The 17,841-nt window shown below is 45.9% G+C and overlaps 1 protein-coding gene across 1 annotated transcript in view; it reads left to right on the top strand.

Moving 5' to 3' along the window:
* SNX29 (sorting nexin 29) overlaps positions 1 to 17,841 on the top strand; it is a 569,236-nt gene that overhangs the window by 283,287 nt on the left and 268,108 nt on the right. The window contains exon 15 of the mRNA XM_007462815.1: positions 2,369 to 2,475. Coding sequence (XP_007462877.1) covers positions 2,369 to 2,475 — 107 coding nt within the window. The remainder of the gene's footprint in view (positions 1 to 2,368; positions 2,476 to 17,841) is intronic.

Here is a 17,841-nt window from a genome sequence, read left to right as displayed (position 1 = left end):
TTTTTGCGGTACGTGGGCCTCTCACCGTCGTGGCCTCTCCCGTTGCGGAGCACAGGCTCCGGACGCGCAGGCTCAGCGGCCGTGGCTCACGGGCCCAGCCGCTCCGCAGCACGTGGGATCTTCCCGGACCGGGGCACGAACCCGCGTCTCCTGCATCGGCAGGCAGACTCTCAACCACTGCGCCACCAGGGAAGCCCATAGAAGGAATTATTTTTAATTGGTATTTTAATGAGATTTTGAGAGGTTGTGAATGTAAATTAACATGTTCAATCTGTCAACTTTAACAGGTTGTTACCGGGTCGCTCCTTGCAGTAGTGGCTGGAGCTGTAGTCACTGCTGGGATGGAAACCACTTAGGGTTTGATTCCAGTATGTTCTGTGTCGTCACTCAGGGGCCTTGCTACCTCCGGGGCCCTGACCAGCTGTGGCCTGATGGAGGCTCCGTGAAGGGCTGAAGGTGGAGCCACTGGTCAGTTCAGGCCCAGCAGCGAGTCCCATTTTTGCTCAGCTTTTCCCCGTGTTGACTTCTCCCTCAGTGCCTGACCAGAGCCCATGTCTCTCGAATCCCAGTCGCTGGGGGGCTCACCTTAGCTTCCTGTTCTGCCTCATTGCCGTCTCATCACACTTGATGGGCATCCAGGAATCTCATCTCAGGACACACAGGCATCTGCATCTGCATCTGATGCTTGTTTTCAGACGTGGGGTGAATCCATGGTCACACTACTGGGTCTTCTTAACTCTGCTCGCGCAGGAGTTCTCCACTGCTGGCCTTCTCCTGCTTATCTTGCAATTATCTGGCTCTTTCCCAGTTTTTATCTTTTTACTCTTCACTACAAAGTGAGCATATGTGGGTATATATCTGATAGTAGAAACAGTGCCCATGGGCATCTACTGTGCTCATTCCTTTTTTTTTTTTTTAATTGAATTGTAGTTGATTTACAGTGTTGTGTTAGCTTCAGGTGTACAGCAAAGTGATTCAGTTATACATATTTTTTTTTCAGATTCTTTTCCATAATAGGTTATTACAGTTCTTTGTGCTATGCAGTAGGTCCTTATTGTTTACCTATTTTATATAAAGTAGTGTGTATCTGTTAATCCCAAATTCCCAATTTATCCCTCCCCTCCTTTCCCCTTTGGTAACCAAAAATTGGTTTTCTTTGTCTGTGAGTCTGTTTCTGTTTTGTAAATAAGTTCATTTGTACCACTTTTTAAGATTCCATATGTAAGTGATATCATATGGTGTTTGTCTTTCTCTGTCTGATTTACTTAGTATGATAATGTCTAGGTCCATCCATGTTGCTGCAAATGGCATTATTTCATTCTTCTTTATGGCGAGTAGTATTCCATTATGTATATGTACCACATCTTCTTTACCCATTCATCTGCCAGTGGACACTTAGGTTGCTTCCATGTTTTGGCTATTGTAAATAATGCTGCTATGAACATGGGGGTGCATGTGTCTTTTCAAATTAAAGTTTTCTCCGGATATATGTAACTCTGTTTTTGGCTCATACAGCTTAATAAAAAAAAAAACAACCCAATCAGAAAATGGGCAGAAGACCTAAATAGACATTTCTCTGAAGAAGACATATAGATGGTCAACAGGCATGTGAAAAGATGCTCAATATCACTAATTATTAGAGAAATGCAAATCAAAGCTACAATGAGGTATCACCTCACACCAGTCAAAATGGCCATCATTAAAAAGTCTACAAACAATAAATGCTAGAGAGGGTGTGGAGAAAAGGGAACCCTCCTCCACTGTTAGTGGGAATGTAAATTGGTGCAGCCACTATGGAAAAGGGTATGGAGGTTCCTTAAAATACTGTGCTAATTCTTGTGCTGACCTGAGAGTCAGTATCTCACGAAGATGTCTTTGCATTGTCATTGTGCATTGGTTTTAGAGTTTTTCCAGAAGATTCCTTGGTTCTAAATATAATCTGAGCCCTGTTACCATTTCACTTCAGGCTCTAGGCAGGCGCTATCTCCTGGAAAACTTTTTTGTTGGAGAAAAAGAAATTTCACCAGCATAAAAGATGTAAGTGTAGGCTCTTATATTTGCCAAAGCATTGTCTGTTTTCCCCTGAAATGGAAAGTAGCTATAGGATCGTTCCCCAGACTCCTGTGCATCTGTCTCTAGGACAGTTATTGCTGTTCTCAAATACAGCTTATCATTTGATTTATTGTACTTCTGTGAAAATGATGCAATGCTGAAGTAATTAGTAATTGTGATCTTTTTTTTTCTCCTTTAACAAGAGCTTTCTCTCTGGAGAAGCCATTTGGAAAAGAAGAATTCTTTTTCTTTCAACTGGGAGAATTATTTTTGATTACTGTTAAAATACTTACGGAATGTCTTTCTTTTCCTAAAGTTGTACCAAGTCTTTGGAATGTTGATGGAGAAGTTACAGTTACTGACCAGAAGCCGGGAGAGGTTGCCGAGGAACTAGCAAGCTCCTATGAAAGAAAGCTCATTGAGGTAAGGGTGACAGAGTCTGAGTTTATTCCCAACACTGGCTGCTTTGGAGATTTTTCAGACATAGGCCCAGCCTGTTAAACAGATGTTAGCAAAACAAGCAGTCACACACTCCGCCTTCCACAAACAAAACACAAAATGGTAAAACCATTGTAATTGATAGAGAAAAGTAAGAAAGACGTGGTTCTTTGAAAAATATCATTTAATTAGAAACCTGTGGCAAGGAGATAAGAGGGAAAAAGTGAAAAATAAGAAAACAGTTGTACCCTTGGATTTGGAGAATATTCAAAACAGAAGAGAATATCACATACAACTTTGTGCTGAGAAATGGGGAAATAGGGATGATGAGATGGACTGTTTTCTAGGATCACATTCAGTATGAAAATTCATTGAAGATGAGGCAGGCTACCTGAAGGGACCAAAAAAATCTGTGGAAGAAAGTTATAAAAGTTACGAAAGAACTGTATCCCAAGAAGGTAGCAAGCCTGGATGGTTTTATGGTGATTTTCAGGACACCCTTCAAGGTGTATACAAAAAGCCCTTCACTATTTATATTTTCTTAGAGCGTTTTTTATCTATGTCTGTACCTTGGTTCAAGTGTGTATCACTCCAGTATAAAAAATCTGACAAAGATAGCAGAAGCAAGAAAAGTATAGACTGGTTACATTTGTGCATGGATACATAGCAATTCAAGAAAGGTATCACTATCTCAAATTCAGTCATATATTAAAGGAACAACATATATAAAAAGATAAAATGTATTTAGGATTTCTAGGATGGTTTAACATTAGGAAACTCATCCATTAAGTCCACCCATTAATAAATCAAAGGAGAAAACCGGGTATTTATCTTGATAGGTACGAAAATGTTCATTTGGTAACACTCATCATCGATATCTGATAAAATATTCTTGGTAAATGAAGAATGAAGGTCCTTTTTTGGTATGATCAAATGTTTTTGTCAGAAACCATTAATTGCCACCATACTCAGTGGTAAAGCTGGGAGAGTAAGTTTTTGATTAGGTAACTAATGTATGTACGGGTGTGTGTATGTGTTGTGGTGATCCAGTGGTGGTAGTATTTATTACAAGTCACGTATGTGTGTGTACATACACACATAAAAGTATACACTTATACTTCGTACTTTCTAAGTCTTCTACGCTGAGTAAGTTTTATTTTTGGAAACAGAAAAACAGCCACAGTTGCCGTGGAGACGTGCCTGACCTGGGGTGGGCTTCAGGGGGTAGGGTCTTTGAGGAGCAGCCCCTGAGCTCATTCTGGTTCACGCTGCTATCCTTGTAGTCTGTTTCCTCTGTCTCTAAAATGACCTCGAAAGAAGGGAGCTGACTTTAGAAGCAACTTGAGTTCTAACTCAGGTGAACTCAAGGGAAAGCAAGCCAAGGTCTCAGCCAAACAGGCAACTGGGTGAAGAGTTAAAAACCGGGATGGGAGGGCGTGGGCACGGGGGAGGTGGTCCCTGCAGCGTCTCTGCCCACCACTATGCCCATCCGTGGACCTTCATTCAGAGGGATCATGAGACCAGAGTTGGCTGTGGCAGAAAGCCTGGGTGGAGAGGGGAGCGGGCCCCTTACCCTCAGAACTGTGACAATCCTAGTGGACTCCGGGTCTCTGGATGGCAGAGACTCTTTTCATCAGTGTATTCTCAGTGACTGTTGACAGGCGGTGAATTTAGCTAAATAGCCCTTGAGTGAAAGTATTTGAAATTCTCCTGGGACAGGGATGGCTCTGGTTTGCTGAATGAAGGAAGGGCTGCTGAGCTAGGAAGTGTGAAGGGTTCTTACCAGAGTGAAAGGGGGTTGGGAGCTTCTGTCCCTTCAGGGGAACCAGAGCGAGGTGTCCACTTGTAAGGATGTGGTCAGACCCGCACAGCTTAGAGACCAGTGCTCGTGTCCCTGGATTCCTTTGGGTGCCGGGCCTGGGGCAGCGATCTGGGGGATTGACTGACATGCTCATCAGAAACTCGGAGGGGCTTGGGAGGAAGTGACTGCCTGCTTGACCCACTGAGGAAACACTGTAGTTCATTCTTGGACTGGCTGCTTTGTTGGTTGGTTGGTTCATTCAGGGTTGGTTGGGTGCCTTGTCACCACCCTTTTTTTTTTTTTTTTTTTTTTTTTTGCGGTACGCGGGCCTCTCACAGCCGTGGCCCCTCCCGCTGCGGAGCACAGGCTCCAGACGCGCAGGGCCAGCGGCCATGGCTCACGGGCCCAGCCGCTCCGCGGCATGTGGGATCTTCCCGGACCGGGGCACGAACCCGTGTCCCCTGCATCGGCAGGCAGACTCTCAACCACTGCGCCACCAGGGAAGCCCCCAGCACCCATTTTGACCATGAGAAAGCCTCAGCACCTCACTGCGCTCCAGCTGTGATGTGCAGGGAAGATCCAGGTGTGATGTGAAGTTACTGTCGGATCCCCTTGCATCGTTGCCCTTGCTGCCTGCGAGAGAGGTCAGTGTTGAACCCCCACATCAGGGTAAAAGACTTCTCTTGCCAGCCTTAAGCCTTCTTTCACGTCCTTCTGTGATCCTCTTACGCTGGGAGCGGTGGAGTCGATGGCTGTAGTCAGCAAGCTGGGAGAGAGGTGAGGTTGAAGCAGAGATGGTCCTCCAGTGGCATTTACTACGCCGCACTGATTTTTCATTCTGTTTTTGTTTGCAAAGTGAGATCCTGTCAGTGATCTCTCATCTCTGAATAACATTAGTGTTTCATTTCACCACGACTTGTGCCGAGCCCTCTTTGTTGGCATTAATCAAACCCATTCTTCGTGATGCTCGGCTGTCATTTTATTAATGGGTTGGTTTTTACCAAGAAAGAGTTGTAAACGTGTGTTGGAGTGGAGTAATAAAAGGAAGAGGGGGAAGAGTTGAGGCATTGCTCTTCCCATTTCGAAAGGGCAAAGGAAGAAAAAATATATCATTTTAAATAATACGACTATTTAAAATACCCCAACAATTGAATGACTCTTCTGTGATTCATCCCAATGAAAAGGGAGTTCCTGAACCTTCTTTCTCTAGGTGTCTTTCAAAGCATTAAAACCATTCCACCTACCTGCACACGTACACAGCATGCTGCATGGGCAGCTCAGAGCCCAAAGCAACACCGTATGTAGTAGCTGGTGAGAATCAGGGGCCCAGGACAGGAAAGATTGTGCAAAGATTGTTCCTGACACCCTGTGGTGGTCAACTTTTGAAAACAAGAGGGAAAAGAGAATTCTGGCAGGTGTAGGTTAATCTGTCAGGGAAAGAACACTGCTATCAAAACACTCATGATGTAAGAGCCGCTGTAACACTAGCAGCTAGCTGTCAGCGCATACTTTCAGTTCTGGTTGCCGGGCTAAGTCTTTATGTCGATGAACTCTTGCAATCCTCAGCAGGGTTCCGTGAGGGGAGGTGCTGTTCACGGATGGGGTTTTGAGAAGTAGCTTGTCTAAGATTTCTCAGCTGGTTAGAAGCAGGGCTGGGTCCGAATCCCTCAGGCCGTCTAGCACCAGAGCCCAAACCCATCGTCCCATCGCTGTGTTCTGGAAGGCCAGGCTCAGTGAGAAAAAGAGACACCTAAGAGAAGGGCCAGTCACTCGTCCCATTTGAGAGAATACGTGGAGGGAGGTGAGGGTTGCCAGCAGTAGCTGACAGAGACGTGGCACATTGGCCGTTTGGCATGGTGCTGGCGGGGCCTCGTCCCACACCCTCAGTTACTGCAGGAGGAGGGAACGCCTCCCATCTGTGCTCGGACCTACTCGATTCTGAAGCCGCTTGCAGTAGAATGCCAGGCTAGGACGTTATCTTTTTTTACTGTATGTTCATTTCCTCATTCGGCTCCAGCATATAGTAGGAGCTCTGTAAGTATCGAATGGGATGACAGTCCGTCAAGTGGATTCGGCTGTTTGGGGTCATGTTTAAAGAGTGATGGATGGACTTCTCTCCGCTCTCAGGTCGAGAGTGGGTTGTACAAGGCACCCCTGTAACTCAGAGCATCCTGGCAGAAAGGATTCCATATCTAATAAGAGGAAGCATGGCTCTTTGGAGGAGGCACACGTTTTCCTGGCAGTCAGTTTTAGGGGGAATTTGAGCTTGGAGAGTCTGGAGGGGATCGTGAGAGAAAGATGGGCACTACCAGCTCACGTAGCACATATTTACTGACTACCTCCTAAGGGTCCAGCCTTCAATCAACTTCCTTTCTCTACCCTCAGTGGCCTCCCCTGCCCTGGGAGCAGTAGAGTTGATGATTCTAGGAGATGAGCCACGAGAGGTGTGAGTCTGAAGCTGAGACGTTCCTCAAGTGGAGTTTTCTTCCCTAGACTGAGTTTGTCTTCTTTTTTTGGTTGTAAAGTTATTGACGCTTCATCCGTGGGTAGCATCTGTGTAACCAAGGCTTGTCGTAGGTTACAAAGACGAACAAGACACATTACCTGCCTCTGGGGAAGCTCCTGGCCTGGGGGGTGAGGCAGACACGTCCGTTATGATAATTAGGAAACAGGGTTGACATGCCAGAAGTGCAGACATAGAGTGACGCCTGCCTCATGGGCTCCTAGAGCTATGTCTTTAACAGCAGTCTTGCAGAGCTTGGGCACCTAACTGGAGCTTCTAGAACAGTCCTCCCCTTTTCTTTGGGGTTGTTAGTTATGACACTCGGAAATTTCTTTTGTCCACTTCCCATCCCTCCTGAAGAGCTACACATTAGAGGAAATGGATTTGTTCTCACCAAGGTTTTTGAGGATAAAAGATACTGGGCACGTCCAAGATAGATCTGCTCTAAGATTCTTCTTTACCTCCTGCAAGTGCAATCCTTTTGGTTTGGATTCGTCTCCAGAGATTTTTCCATTCCTTTCTAGCAGTTGCCATCAAGAAAAATGTAGAATTGTTGGTGGCATTTGGACTTTGGTCCTGCGTCGCCTCCTGCAGCCTGGTGGCTTGGAGAGCACAGGTGTCCCATGTCAGACTCAGTTCAGATTGGTCCCTCACCGCCATGCGTTCGTTCCTGGGCAGGCCACCTGACCTCTCTAAGCCTCAGTTTCTCTGTCAGTAAAGTTGAGCTGGTAATACCTACTGGTAGGGTTACTTTGAGGATTAAATGTATGGAATCAGGTTCAGTACCCGTAGTGGACAGGAGTGCTTTCTTTTCTTCCTTCTGTCCTGATTTCCTTTGGAGGAATGATGGCCCCACCATGTCTTGCCGTCCTGGTAGGAGAGTAGATCTTAGGTACTTTGCCCTACTTTGGCCCCAGGGCAGGCATGTGACCTGAGCCAGGGCAGTTGGGGCTTTAACTCCTAAATTAAGCAAGAATGGCGAGAATGCTTGAGAGGCCACTTATTCAATAACTGGGTCCTGATGACTCTCCATTTGTTCCTGTGAGAACTGGCCAGAGCTGTTCTGGTTTCAGGTCCTTCTCCGGGCCAGGTTCTCCTAATTTCCTGACTGTTTACAGTAATTCCTTTGTAGCTCAGGTTAGAATCTGTCTCTGTTACTTACCTCCAAAATACCTTAGTTCATATGAAGTTTTGTAAATGTCTACAATCCATAGATGCTGTTTCCTCTTCCTCTCCTTTGGGGCTCCTTTGTTCTGCCTTTGTCATACTGTAGTAAGTCTTGATCACAGCCCTGCTTCCCCATTCTTTGCTCACCTCTGTGTTGTGTACAATACTGCCAGTCCATCCTCAGCACACGGATCTTTACTTCCTCCTGTGTGGAGGGACTCAGCGAGCTGTTGACTGATTTTTCAAATTATAGGATACTTGTCATTTACTGTGTGAATGTAGTTAGCCCCTGACTTTTTGCTCATGGGTGAAATAAATGTGTATTAGCGGCATTTGTTCTCATTATAATGGCAGAGTTACTATTAATGGAAAAGTAAGATTAAGCATCAAGCTGGTAAAAAATACATTCATAATCACACGCTGTGGAAAACTCTGAATGTGATCATCATTTTAATAAAATGGAAAAGTTCCTGAAGCAGCCAGGACTTTGGGGGCAGTTATACCACGAGCACTGGCTTCATAAATTGGCACCAGTGGGTTCCAACACTCTTGATATATCTGGGAGTCATTTTTATGCAAAAGAAAACAGGCTTTTAAATAAAAGACTGGATTCTGTTTAAGGACTCAGGATACAGAACTCTGAGCTGACATCTCCATTAAACTGCTGCTCAAAATGAAGAGTTTGATGTGAATTTGTTTTTGTTTTTTAATATCTCATGATACTGAGCAGATTGAGACTGGACTCTCACCTCGTCAGGGGAAAAGAGTTTGCTCACCATGCAGAATTGGGTGTTGAAGCAAAATTGTTATGTATGAATGAAAACTGGTAAGGAGTTCTCCCTTCTGGAGGGATAGGGGTAATTCCCACTAAAGTGTGAATGACTAACAAGGCCAAATCTCCAAGGAATTCTTAAAATCTTTTTATTATGGAAAAGATACAAAAATGGAAAATTTAGAGGTTTAATCAGCCTCTAAATACCCATCATCATGCTTCAACCGTTAATAACTCCTGGTCAATTTTGCATCATCTCTGTCCCATCCTACTCCCAGTCTCTTGTGGTATTTTGAAGCAAACTTGAGTTTTCATATCATTCCACTCCTATTTCAAGGCTGTATCTGTAAAATATAAGAGCTCTTAACAAAACAAAACAAAACCACAATACCATTAAAAAATCTTCTAAAGGAGGCCCATGCCAGTCCTAGCGAATCTCAGATTGGAATATCAGAGAGAAAGAGAGAGAGAGACTGACTGACTTCTTTTAACAGAGCACCTTTTAGGGGGCCTGAAAAATGGTTCCTCACCCAATTCCAGCGTGTGTGTGTGTGTGTGTGTGTGTGTGTAGGCTTTCCCACACCAGCGGAGTGTCTGAGAATTCAACTGAATTCTGACACTATCTACCCAGAGATAGCATCAGATTCTACAGGTAAGAGGCCAGTCCCACAAGATCACCCTCCACTTCAGACACCAGTTGTGAGCCCAGATTGTTACCTGTGCTTCTGACCGACTGTCTATAAATCAGAGGTTCCCAAGACGATGAATTTGCTAGAGCATCTCACAGAACTCAAAAGTTTACTCACTAGATTACTGGTATATTGTAGAAGGATATAAGTCAGGAAGAGCCAGATGGAAGAGATACCTAGGACAAGGTATGGGGAAAGGGCACCGGGCGTCCATGCCCTCTCTAGCCACGCCACTCTCCCCAGATCCCCATGTGTTCACCACCCTGGAAGCTTTTGGAACCCTGTCCTATCCATAAAAATAGAAGCTTCATTACAGAGGCAGGAATGATGAAATCATTGACCGTTGGTGATTTTTTTTAAACATCTTTATTGGAGTATGTATAGTTGCTTTACAAAGGTGTGTTAGTTTCTGCTACATAACAAAGTGAATCAGCTATACATATACATATATCCCCATATCTCCTCCCTCTTGCGTCTCCCTCCCACCCTCCCTATCCCACCCCTCTAGGTGGGCACAAAGCACCGAGCTGATCTCCCTGTGCTATGCGGCTGCTTCCCACTAGGCATCTATTTTACATTTGGTAGTGTATATATATCCATGCCACTCTCTCACTTCATCCCAGCTTACCCTTCCTCCTCCCCGTGTCCTCAAGTCCATTCTCTATGTCTGCATCTTTATTCCTGTCCTGCCCCTAGGTTCTTCAGAACCATTTTTTCTTTAGGTTCCATATATATGTGTTAGCATATGGTATTTGTTTTTCTCTTTCTGACTTACTTCACTCTGTATGACAGACTCTAGGTCCATCCACCTCACGACAAATAACTCAATTTCGTTTCTTTTTATGGCTGAGTAATATTCCATTGTATACATGTGCCACATCTTCTTTATCCATTTATCTGTCGATGGACACTTAAGTTGCTTCCATGTCCTGACTGTTGTAAATAGAGCTGCAGTGAACATTGTGGTACATGACTCTTTTTGAATTACGGTTTTTTCAGGGTATATGCCCAGGAGTGGGATTGCTGGGTCATAGACCATTGGTGATTGACTCAATCTCCAGCGCCTCTCCCCTCCCTGGAGGCCAGGGGGTAGGACCAAACGTTCTAACCTTCTAATCACAGGATTGGTTCTCCTGGCACCCAGCCCCCATCCTTAGGTGCTTCTAAAAGTCATCTTACTAACATAACAAAAGACACCTGTATCATTCTCAACACTTAGGAAATTCCAAGGGTTTTGGGAGCTGTGCCCACAGTAAATCACAGTATCGCAGGACCCCTTGCTTCCTGTTCCTCCCCCTCAGTTTGCTGAGGAAGGAATCTTAGCACCTAATGCCTGTGAGATGGCCAGGCCGAGGTCTTCCTCCCCTTTGCTTGGCTTTCTATGTTAATTCCAGTTAATATCAGCCACAGCCCTGTCACCAGCATGGCTGCCCTGACTCTTGGAAATGGAACAGGTTGGAGACAAGGAGGTGTTGATTTCGGATACAGGCAGCAGTAAGCAGCAGCGAGCAGTAGCTGGAAGCAAGATCTTAGTGTCCGGACTGGGAGTCTTAACCATTAGACCACAGGGGCCAGCAGCTACGGCCTGGATCCCTAGTTCTTGCCTGTCTTGTCAAGAATGAATTCAGGTGAGGAGGCAGAAGGTAAAGAGAAAAGTAAAAAGTTTATTGGAAAGACAAACTAGATGCAGAAAGATGCAAGGGTGAACTCAGAGAGTTGCGCCTCTGGGAAGTTTAAACCCTTTATAAGGGCACAGTTTTCCGCGTCTTTGTCTTCCAGCCAATCATCTTGTTTTGTCCCCCCTGGCTAATTTGTCTCAGGACCCTCCCCTTAGGGGTGCAGGCACCTCTCAGCCAAGATGGGTCACGACATGAAGGCATCTGGGAGAAGCAAGAGTCACCACGGCCTGGAGTTGTCCCCTGACTTTTGACCCCCAAGAAGCCTTTCTGCGCATGTGTGGTGTCTCCCTTGCCCCAAGGAGGGGGGAAGCAGAGATCCCTTGATCCTTTACTCAAACAAGGTTTTGCCCCTGTTCCTGCCATGACTGTTATCTTAGGACCTCCACAAGAGACAAAAGCTTGGCTATTTACCGTGTCTCTGTCATTGCTTCCATTTTGGAGAACAAACAAACAGGAGGCTGATTTTAAATGTCTAACCTCAAGCCCATCTATCTCCTGTCTCAGGAAATGCAAACAGGAGGCTAGTTGTAAGTGTCCAGCCTGAAGCCCACTTTTTCCTGCCCTATGAGGTGTAAACAGGACGCTAGTTGTTGGGGCCCATCTGTCTCCTGCTTCAGTGTCAGCACGGCTTGCAGGTTTCCCAGTGCTTGGGTTTCCGAATGCTCGGGCACACAGGCCTCTGCTGTGCCCTAGTGCGTGAGTGAGCTAGTTCCCTGATGAAGATCACAGGCAGTCCAGTACTTTATTCAAAATATTTTTTGTGTGTTTTCTCTTCTTATTTTTAATATTCTATTTTAAAATTTGAAGTAGAGTTGATTTACAATATTGTGTTAGTTTCAGGTGTACAACAGAGCGATTCAGTTATACATGTGTGTATGTGTATATGTGTATGTATATATATACACATATGTTCTTCACATTCTCTTCCCTTATTCAAAATATATTTTTATTATGGGAAGTTTGAATGTAAGAATAGCCCGAAGAATATAATGAGCTTTCACGTACCCATCACCCAACTGCAGCGGTGGCCAAGTCATGGCCAGTCTCGCTTTGTCCATACATCTTCCTACTTCCCCAGCTTCTCATAGATACGCTGAAGCAAGTTCAAAGCACAGTGTTGTTTCCTCCTAAAGTATTTTGAAATATATCTCTAATACAACATAAGGGTCCTCCTATTTTTTAAAAGAAAAAAAATCCTGTAATACCACACCTAAATAAAAATTAGCAGTAATTTCTTAACATCGTCAAATATCTGGTGAGTGTTCAAATTTTCATTTCAAACAAATGTTTGAATAAGTTTCCAAATGGGGTCCATCCACACATTGTAATCGGTTAATAGACCTCTTAAATCTCTCTGAATCTGCAGGTTTCCCATCTGTATCTTCCCTTCTCTCCCTTTCTTCTTTACTTGAAATTTATTAGTTAAAGAAATTAGATTGTTGATCCTAGAGAATGTCTCCCAGCAGTGGTTTTTGAGAGACTGTCATGTGCTTGGTACTCTGTGATCTCTTAGGCTTTTGGTGACATTTACTTAGAGAAAAGCAACCCCCGAACATCGGTGACCAGGATGGTGGCAGCAGTTACAGCATAAGTTGAGGGCTTATTCTGCTTTTAGTCCCTGTGCTAATAGCGTCACATTGGATTGTCTAATGTTTGCTGCATCCTTACAGATGAGGAATCTAAGGCTTGGAGATGACAAGTCACCGGCCCAAGGTCACAGGGCTTCACGTGTAGACCTAGGATGGAACCCTGGCTGTCTGACTCCAGAGTTAGTGCTCTTCCCCTCACGCTTAGCTAGAAACACGAACTGTTGCCAGATCTTGGCTTCCTGTGCACCCATGCCGAATAAAAATACCCAGACAGAGATTTGGAAGATAAGAAATAGAGAGGCTTTTTATTTTCCTTGCCAGGCAAAGGGAAGACACAGTAGGCTAGGCCTCAAGAACTGTGCGCCCACTCTGCTGAATTACAGGGATTCTTACAGGGGAGTTCACAGTCCAGAGTGATAAAGATCAAAACAGTGAATGTCTTGCATTCTTTTTCTTGCATTGTTTCAAAATAGTCACTGCTGGCAGTCAGGAAACCCAGTAATGGGGTCCCTTAGTCTCTGGCTTATCAGTGTGGGAGCTCCCTTCTGGAAAGCAAACAGCTGCAAGGGGTGATTTGCTACAAGAGATCACAGGGGGAGCAAATACCAGGTGCAGAATGTAAATTACACAGGATTAGGGGTGACAGGTTAGCTTTGTGAAGGACAAATCTAACAACAGACACTATAGATCAGTACCAGTTAAAATAAAACTAGGATTGATTAACTCTTTCAGGCCAGGTTATGTTTCTTCTCTAGCCTGGCACCCGTTCCCTTTATTTTCCTTGTTCTCGGGAGAGGGAAAACATTTCTATTTCTGCTGCAACAGAACCAGGCCTTGCTGGCTGGCTGGCTCTAACTTTTAACTCTAAGGGGAGCCACAGTGATGAAAGCAGTGACGAGCGTGCTAGCTCTGAGCTTGTCACACCCAAGGGAATTATTGAAGGATGAGGAGGGATAATGGGAAGAAATTCTGGCTGACAGACACAATCCCTGCTGTAAGCTGTATTGACACACACAAGCCCAAGCACTTGCTCAGATGGCAGGGCTCTTCTGATGCCTCTTTTATTTAAATTAATTTTTATTGGAGTATAGTTGATTTACAGTGTTGTGTTACTTTCTGCTGGCGATGCCTCTTGTGCTCATCACGTGTCCCCAGCCTGTTCCTGTGTGCTCAGGTGACCTGCCCAGTGTAGCAAAGGGAAAGGTTCCACTTTGGGCAGTGTGCCCTTCTCGCCGGACGGGCCTTCTTTCTTTCCTGCACGTCCCCAGGCCTTTCATCACTCTGCACTTGGCAGGGTGTGTAGAGTGGCAGGTGACAGCCCAGCTCCTGTGGCAGACACGCCCACACTCCAGACTCATTAGTGTTCGCTCGTCCCTGCCCATCTCCTGGTTTCTCTCGTAGATCTTTGGGCGTCTCTTCTCCCGTCTCATGGTGGGGTCACCACCCACCATCGACGATGATACCACAGGCCCTGCCGTTGGCTCGGTGTCTCCACCCTGGGTGTTCTCTTCGGCTGCCGTTCCTGTTACAGCCTCATTTCCCTTTGCGTTTCTGGAGTCTGGAGCACGTGAGATTGAACAGATGAACTTCCTTAGAGAGACACTTGGAAAGTGATCCGCTACTCCTTTTTGGGTGCTGGGTAAAAATACTTGTAATTGTGGTGGCTGGTTTTCAGCTTTTCAGACCCACACTATTTTGGGCCTGTTTTATATTTGCTTTCCTTCTTGAGGCGGGAAGTGGCTCCTTGAAGCTGCTTCTTGGGCTCCCAGAGGAGTTGTGTGGTCTCAGTTGTTGGTGGTGGGGGGATAGGGATAGGTGGCACTGTCCTATCGAGGTCAGTGTTGAGGATGCGCCAGGTGAAGGGACATGGCCGTCACGTGTGGTGAGCCCAGCCCACCGGGAACATCTGGGGATTGTCCCCAACAATGTGGAACCATAGCAGTTGGAGGTGTGGGGGGCAGATGCAGAGACAGGGAGGAAGGAGGTGGTGAGTTTAATGCCCGTGGACGGAATAATGAAAAACTACCCCAGGCCCAGTTGGCTTGGGCCGTTTTCCTGCTTAAGACTCCAGTGGCTCCTCTTTGCCCGTGGAGTCATTAAAACGTAACCCCTTTTTTATGTGTTACCATAAGACCCTGTATGCCGTGGCTCTCATCTTCCCCTGCAGCCATGTTTCTCACCTCACCGTGAGCTTGTGTCACCTTTCTACCCATTGGTTTCTTACCTGGAACCCTATTCCTTCTCTCTGTCCCCTTGCCTCCCCATTTTCCTGGGCTGACTTCTGAGCTTTCAGATCTCGCCCTACAGCCCTTCCCCTACCAGCCCTCTGCGCTCCCGAAAGCTAAGTTCCGTTACCCCAGGTGTCTTGTTGCTAACCACCTCTCCCGCATCCCCACTCCTCGTCCTGACGGTGCCATATGTGCGTTTGCCTGTCTCGTGGGTTCTTGTTTCCCTCATTCTTTGCCCCACCTCTCACTGTGCTGTGGGTTCCATGATTACAGTTCTCACGTCCTGTTCACTGTTGTGGTTCTGGCATATATCATTTTGGAGTCTTTTGGTTGCAGGTGATAGAAAGTGTGGCTGATTCTGTTGTGGCAGAGACTGTGCTGTGTGTTCATCAGGCCTGTCTCACTTGTCTCTCCCTGGACAAGCAGGACTGGTGCATTTCCCAGTCTCCCTTAGTTTAGACTGGGACCATGTGACTCATTCTGGCCAGTGGGCTATAAGTAGAAGTGATGAGCACCCTCCAAGGCCGAAGCGTGGAGGAGCTGGTGTGAATTTTCTTTGATCTCGTTGTGCTTGCCGTGATGACCCTGGGAGCCATGTGTTCCATGTGGCATAGCTACAGGGTGATGCTAGCCTGGATCCCTGAGTCACCGCCTGGAAGGGATTGGCCCTGTTGTGCTGCTGGGCCCACTGCAGACTTTGTGAGAGCAGGAATAGACCATATCTGTTCAGCCACTGAGATATCAGGGTTTGCTTGTTATTACAGCCAGAGCATAGCTTACCCTGATTATGCCTAGAAAGAGAATTTCTTGATTGAAGGGAGAATTTGGCTTTAGGTGTGGCTGAATCTTGGGATGTGAGCTCTGTTACCAGGCTCCTGTCTTTCTCTCTCTCTCTGGCCCTTACTTCTACCATGTCTGGGTTGACATCATTTTGGTGGGTTTAATCCCTCCTGATCACAGCTGGCTGTGATAACCCCTGGGCAGATAGTTTTTCTTCCAGGTTCACATTCAGGGGAAGAAGCAAGAGTCTCTTTCTTGATTCCTGGGAAGTTCCCTCTGATAGAGACAGCTTAGGTCCCTTCTCCCTCTTCACGCAATCGCAGGATCCCTCTCATGTGCCGAGGCCGAGGGAAGAACCCCATTCAGACGTGGAGAATGAGGGCCGGGGAGAGGGGTGGATCCCCCAATGAACACGGAGACTATTGCTGGACAGGAAGCGGGTGCCATAGGGACAGGTGACCAAGGTCCACTTCAGTGCTCAGTGAATGTTTGAGTGCATGTATGTATGAACGGATGAATGAATGAATGAGTGCCAGATTAGTGGATACATTGGTGAATCAACCTCTCTCTTGCCCCAGGGGGCTCGCAGCCTGGTAGGGGAGTTAGCGTCATAAAGCAGTAGCCAGTAGCAGCAAGTGATCAGTAAACCAAAAGAAGTAACACAGGGAAGAGGGGAATTGGCCAGATCTGGTAGTGGAGGGGCATGGTTTGGAGTGTCTCAGAGAAGATATTGCAGAACTGTTCATTCCTAAGTTGGGTTTTGAGGGTAGGATAGGAATTTGCCAGAGAGACAGGGAAGGGCAGGGTAATCCAGGTTGCAGAATCAGCACGAGCAAAGGCTCGACCAAGTTCCCAGGAGGCGACTGACTGATACATAATAGGGTGAGACGGAGGCAGACGCCTTCAGATTTTCTTTTTATTAGCGCTATCCGTTTATCATTCCTATTAGAGTTTTCTGTTTCGGGTCCTACAGTTAATGGTTAGTTTTTGGCACACGGTAGAATTGGAAAGCTTTCTCTTTCCTTTGCCTTTTCCTGTCTGTCTGATTCACCCTGACACAGGCACACGCGAACTGCCACACCTGCCACCCCCTCTCCGCTCTTGGCCTTTGGAAAGAAATACCCTTCTAAAGCCCAGGCAGCCATTTCTGACCTTTTCAAGAAGGTGTAGTTTTGTGCCTCAAGCCGGTGGTGCTGAGAGACTTCTGTTTCTTAAAAGGCTCTGCAGTTTGGTCCTCAGGGAGGGAACCTGAAGGCTTCCAGCTTGAAGATTTGTAGCAGTTTTGCTTGGGTATGGTTGGGGCACATCTTGTGAAAAGTGTTGCCTGAGGGTGCCTGTCATTTTAGAAGTGGCCCTTCATTAGACTTGGGACTTTGCCTCCAATAGCTTGATGCTCTTGTTTGTTTTATTTAAAGGATCTAAAACTTTCCGTCACCTGCCTGTTCTCTTGCACCAAGAGGCTGACACACAGCGCGGTGGCTCTGGTAGTAGGTTTGCAAAAGCCAGAGTTCCACTAACTCTGTCCAAGCTCGTATGTAAACATTGCTGTTACCATCTGTTATGTGGAATAAGTCGAAATTTTCCCCAAGGTGGCTCACTCACCTGGAAATGAATGAATAATTGTTAAGTACAAATTAATACAATTGATACCATTTAATAAGTGCCTACTATGTGTCAAAAACTAAACAGGGGCATCACCTGCATCCTCTCATCTAATTCTTACACCAAGAGGTCAGGAAACAGGTTCAGAAAGGGTGAGTATAATATCCTCACACAGCAAAGAGCCACACAGCAAAGAAGTGGTAGAACCGTGTTTTGTTTTTTGTTTTTTTAGATTGAAGTATAGTTAATTTACAGGGTTGTGTTCATTTCTGGTGTACAGCAAAGTGACTCAGTTTTTTGTATATGTATTAAAAAAAGGGCTGTACACTTTGTTGTTGTTTACCTATTTTTATATATAGTAGTGTGTATATATTGACCCCAAGCTCCTAGTTTATCTCTCCCTGCCACCCCCTGCAGAACAGATTTTTTTTTTTTTTTTTTTTTTTTTTTTGGCCTCTCACTGTTGTGGCCTCTCCCGTTGCGGAGCACAGGCTCCGGACGCGCAGGCTCAGCGGCCATGACTCACGGGCCCAGCCGCTCC

The sequence above is a fragment of the Lipotes vexillifer genome, unplaced genomic scaffold, assembly GCF_000442215.2.
Source record: "Lipotes vexillifer unplaced genomic scaffold, Lipotes_vexillifer_v1.1 scaffold306, whole genome shotgun sequence".
Lineage (NCBI taxonomy): Eukaryota > Metazoa > Chordata > Mammalia > Artiodactyla > Lipotidae > Lipotes > Lipotes vexillifer.
This window is presented reverse-complemented; position numbering and strand designations above follow the sequence as displayed.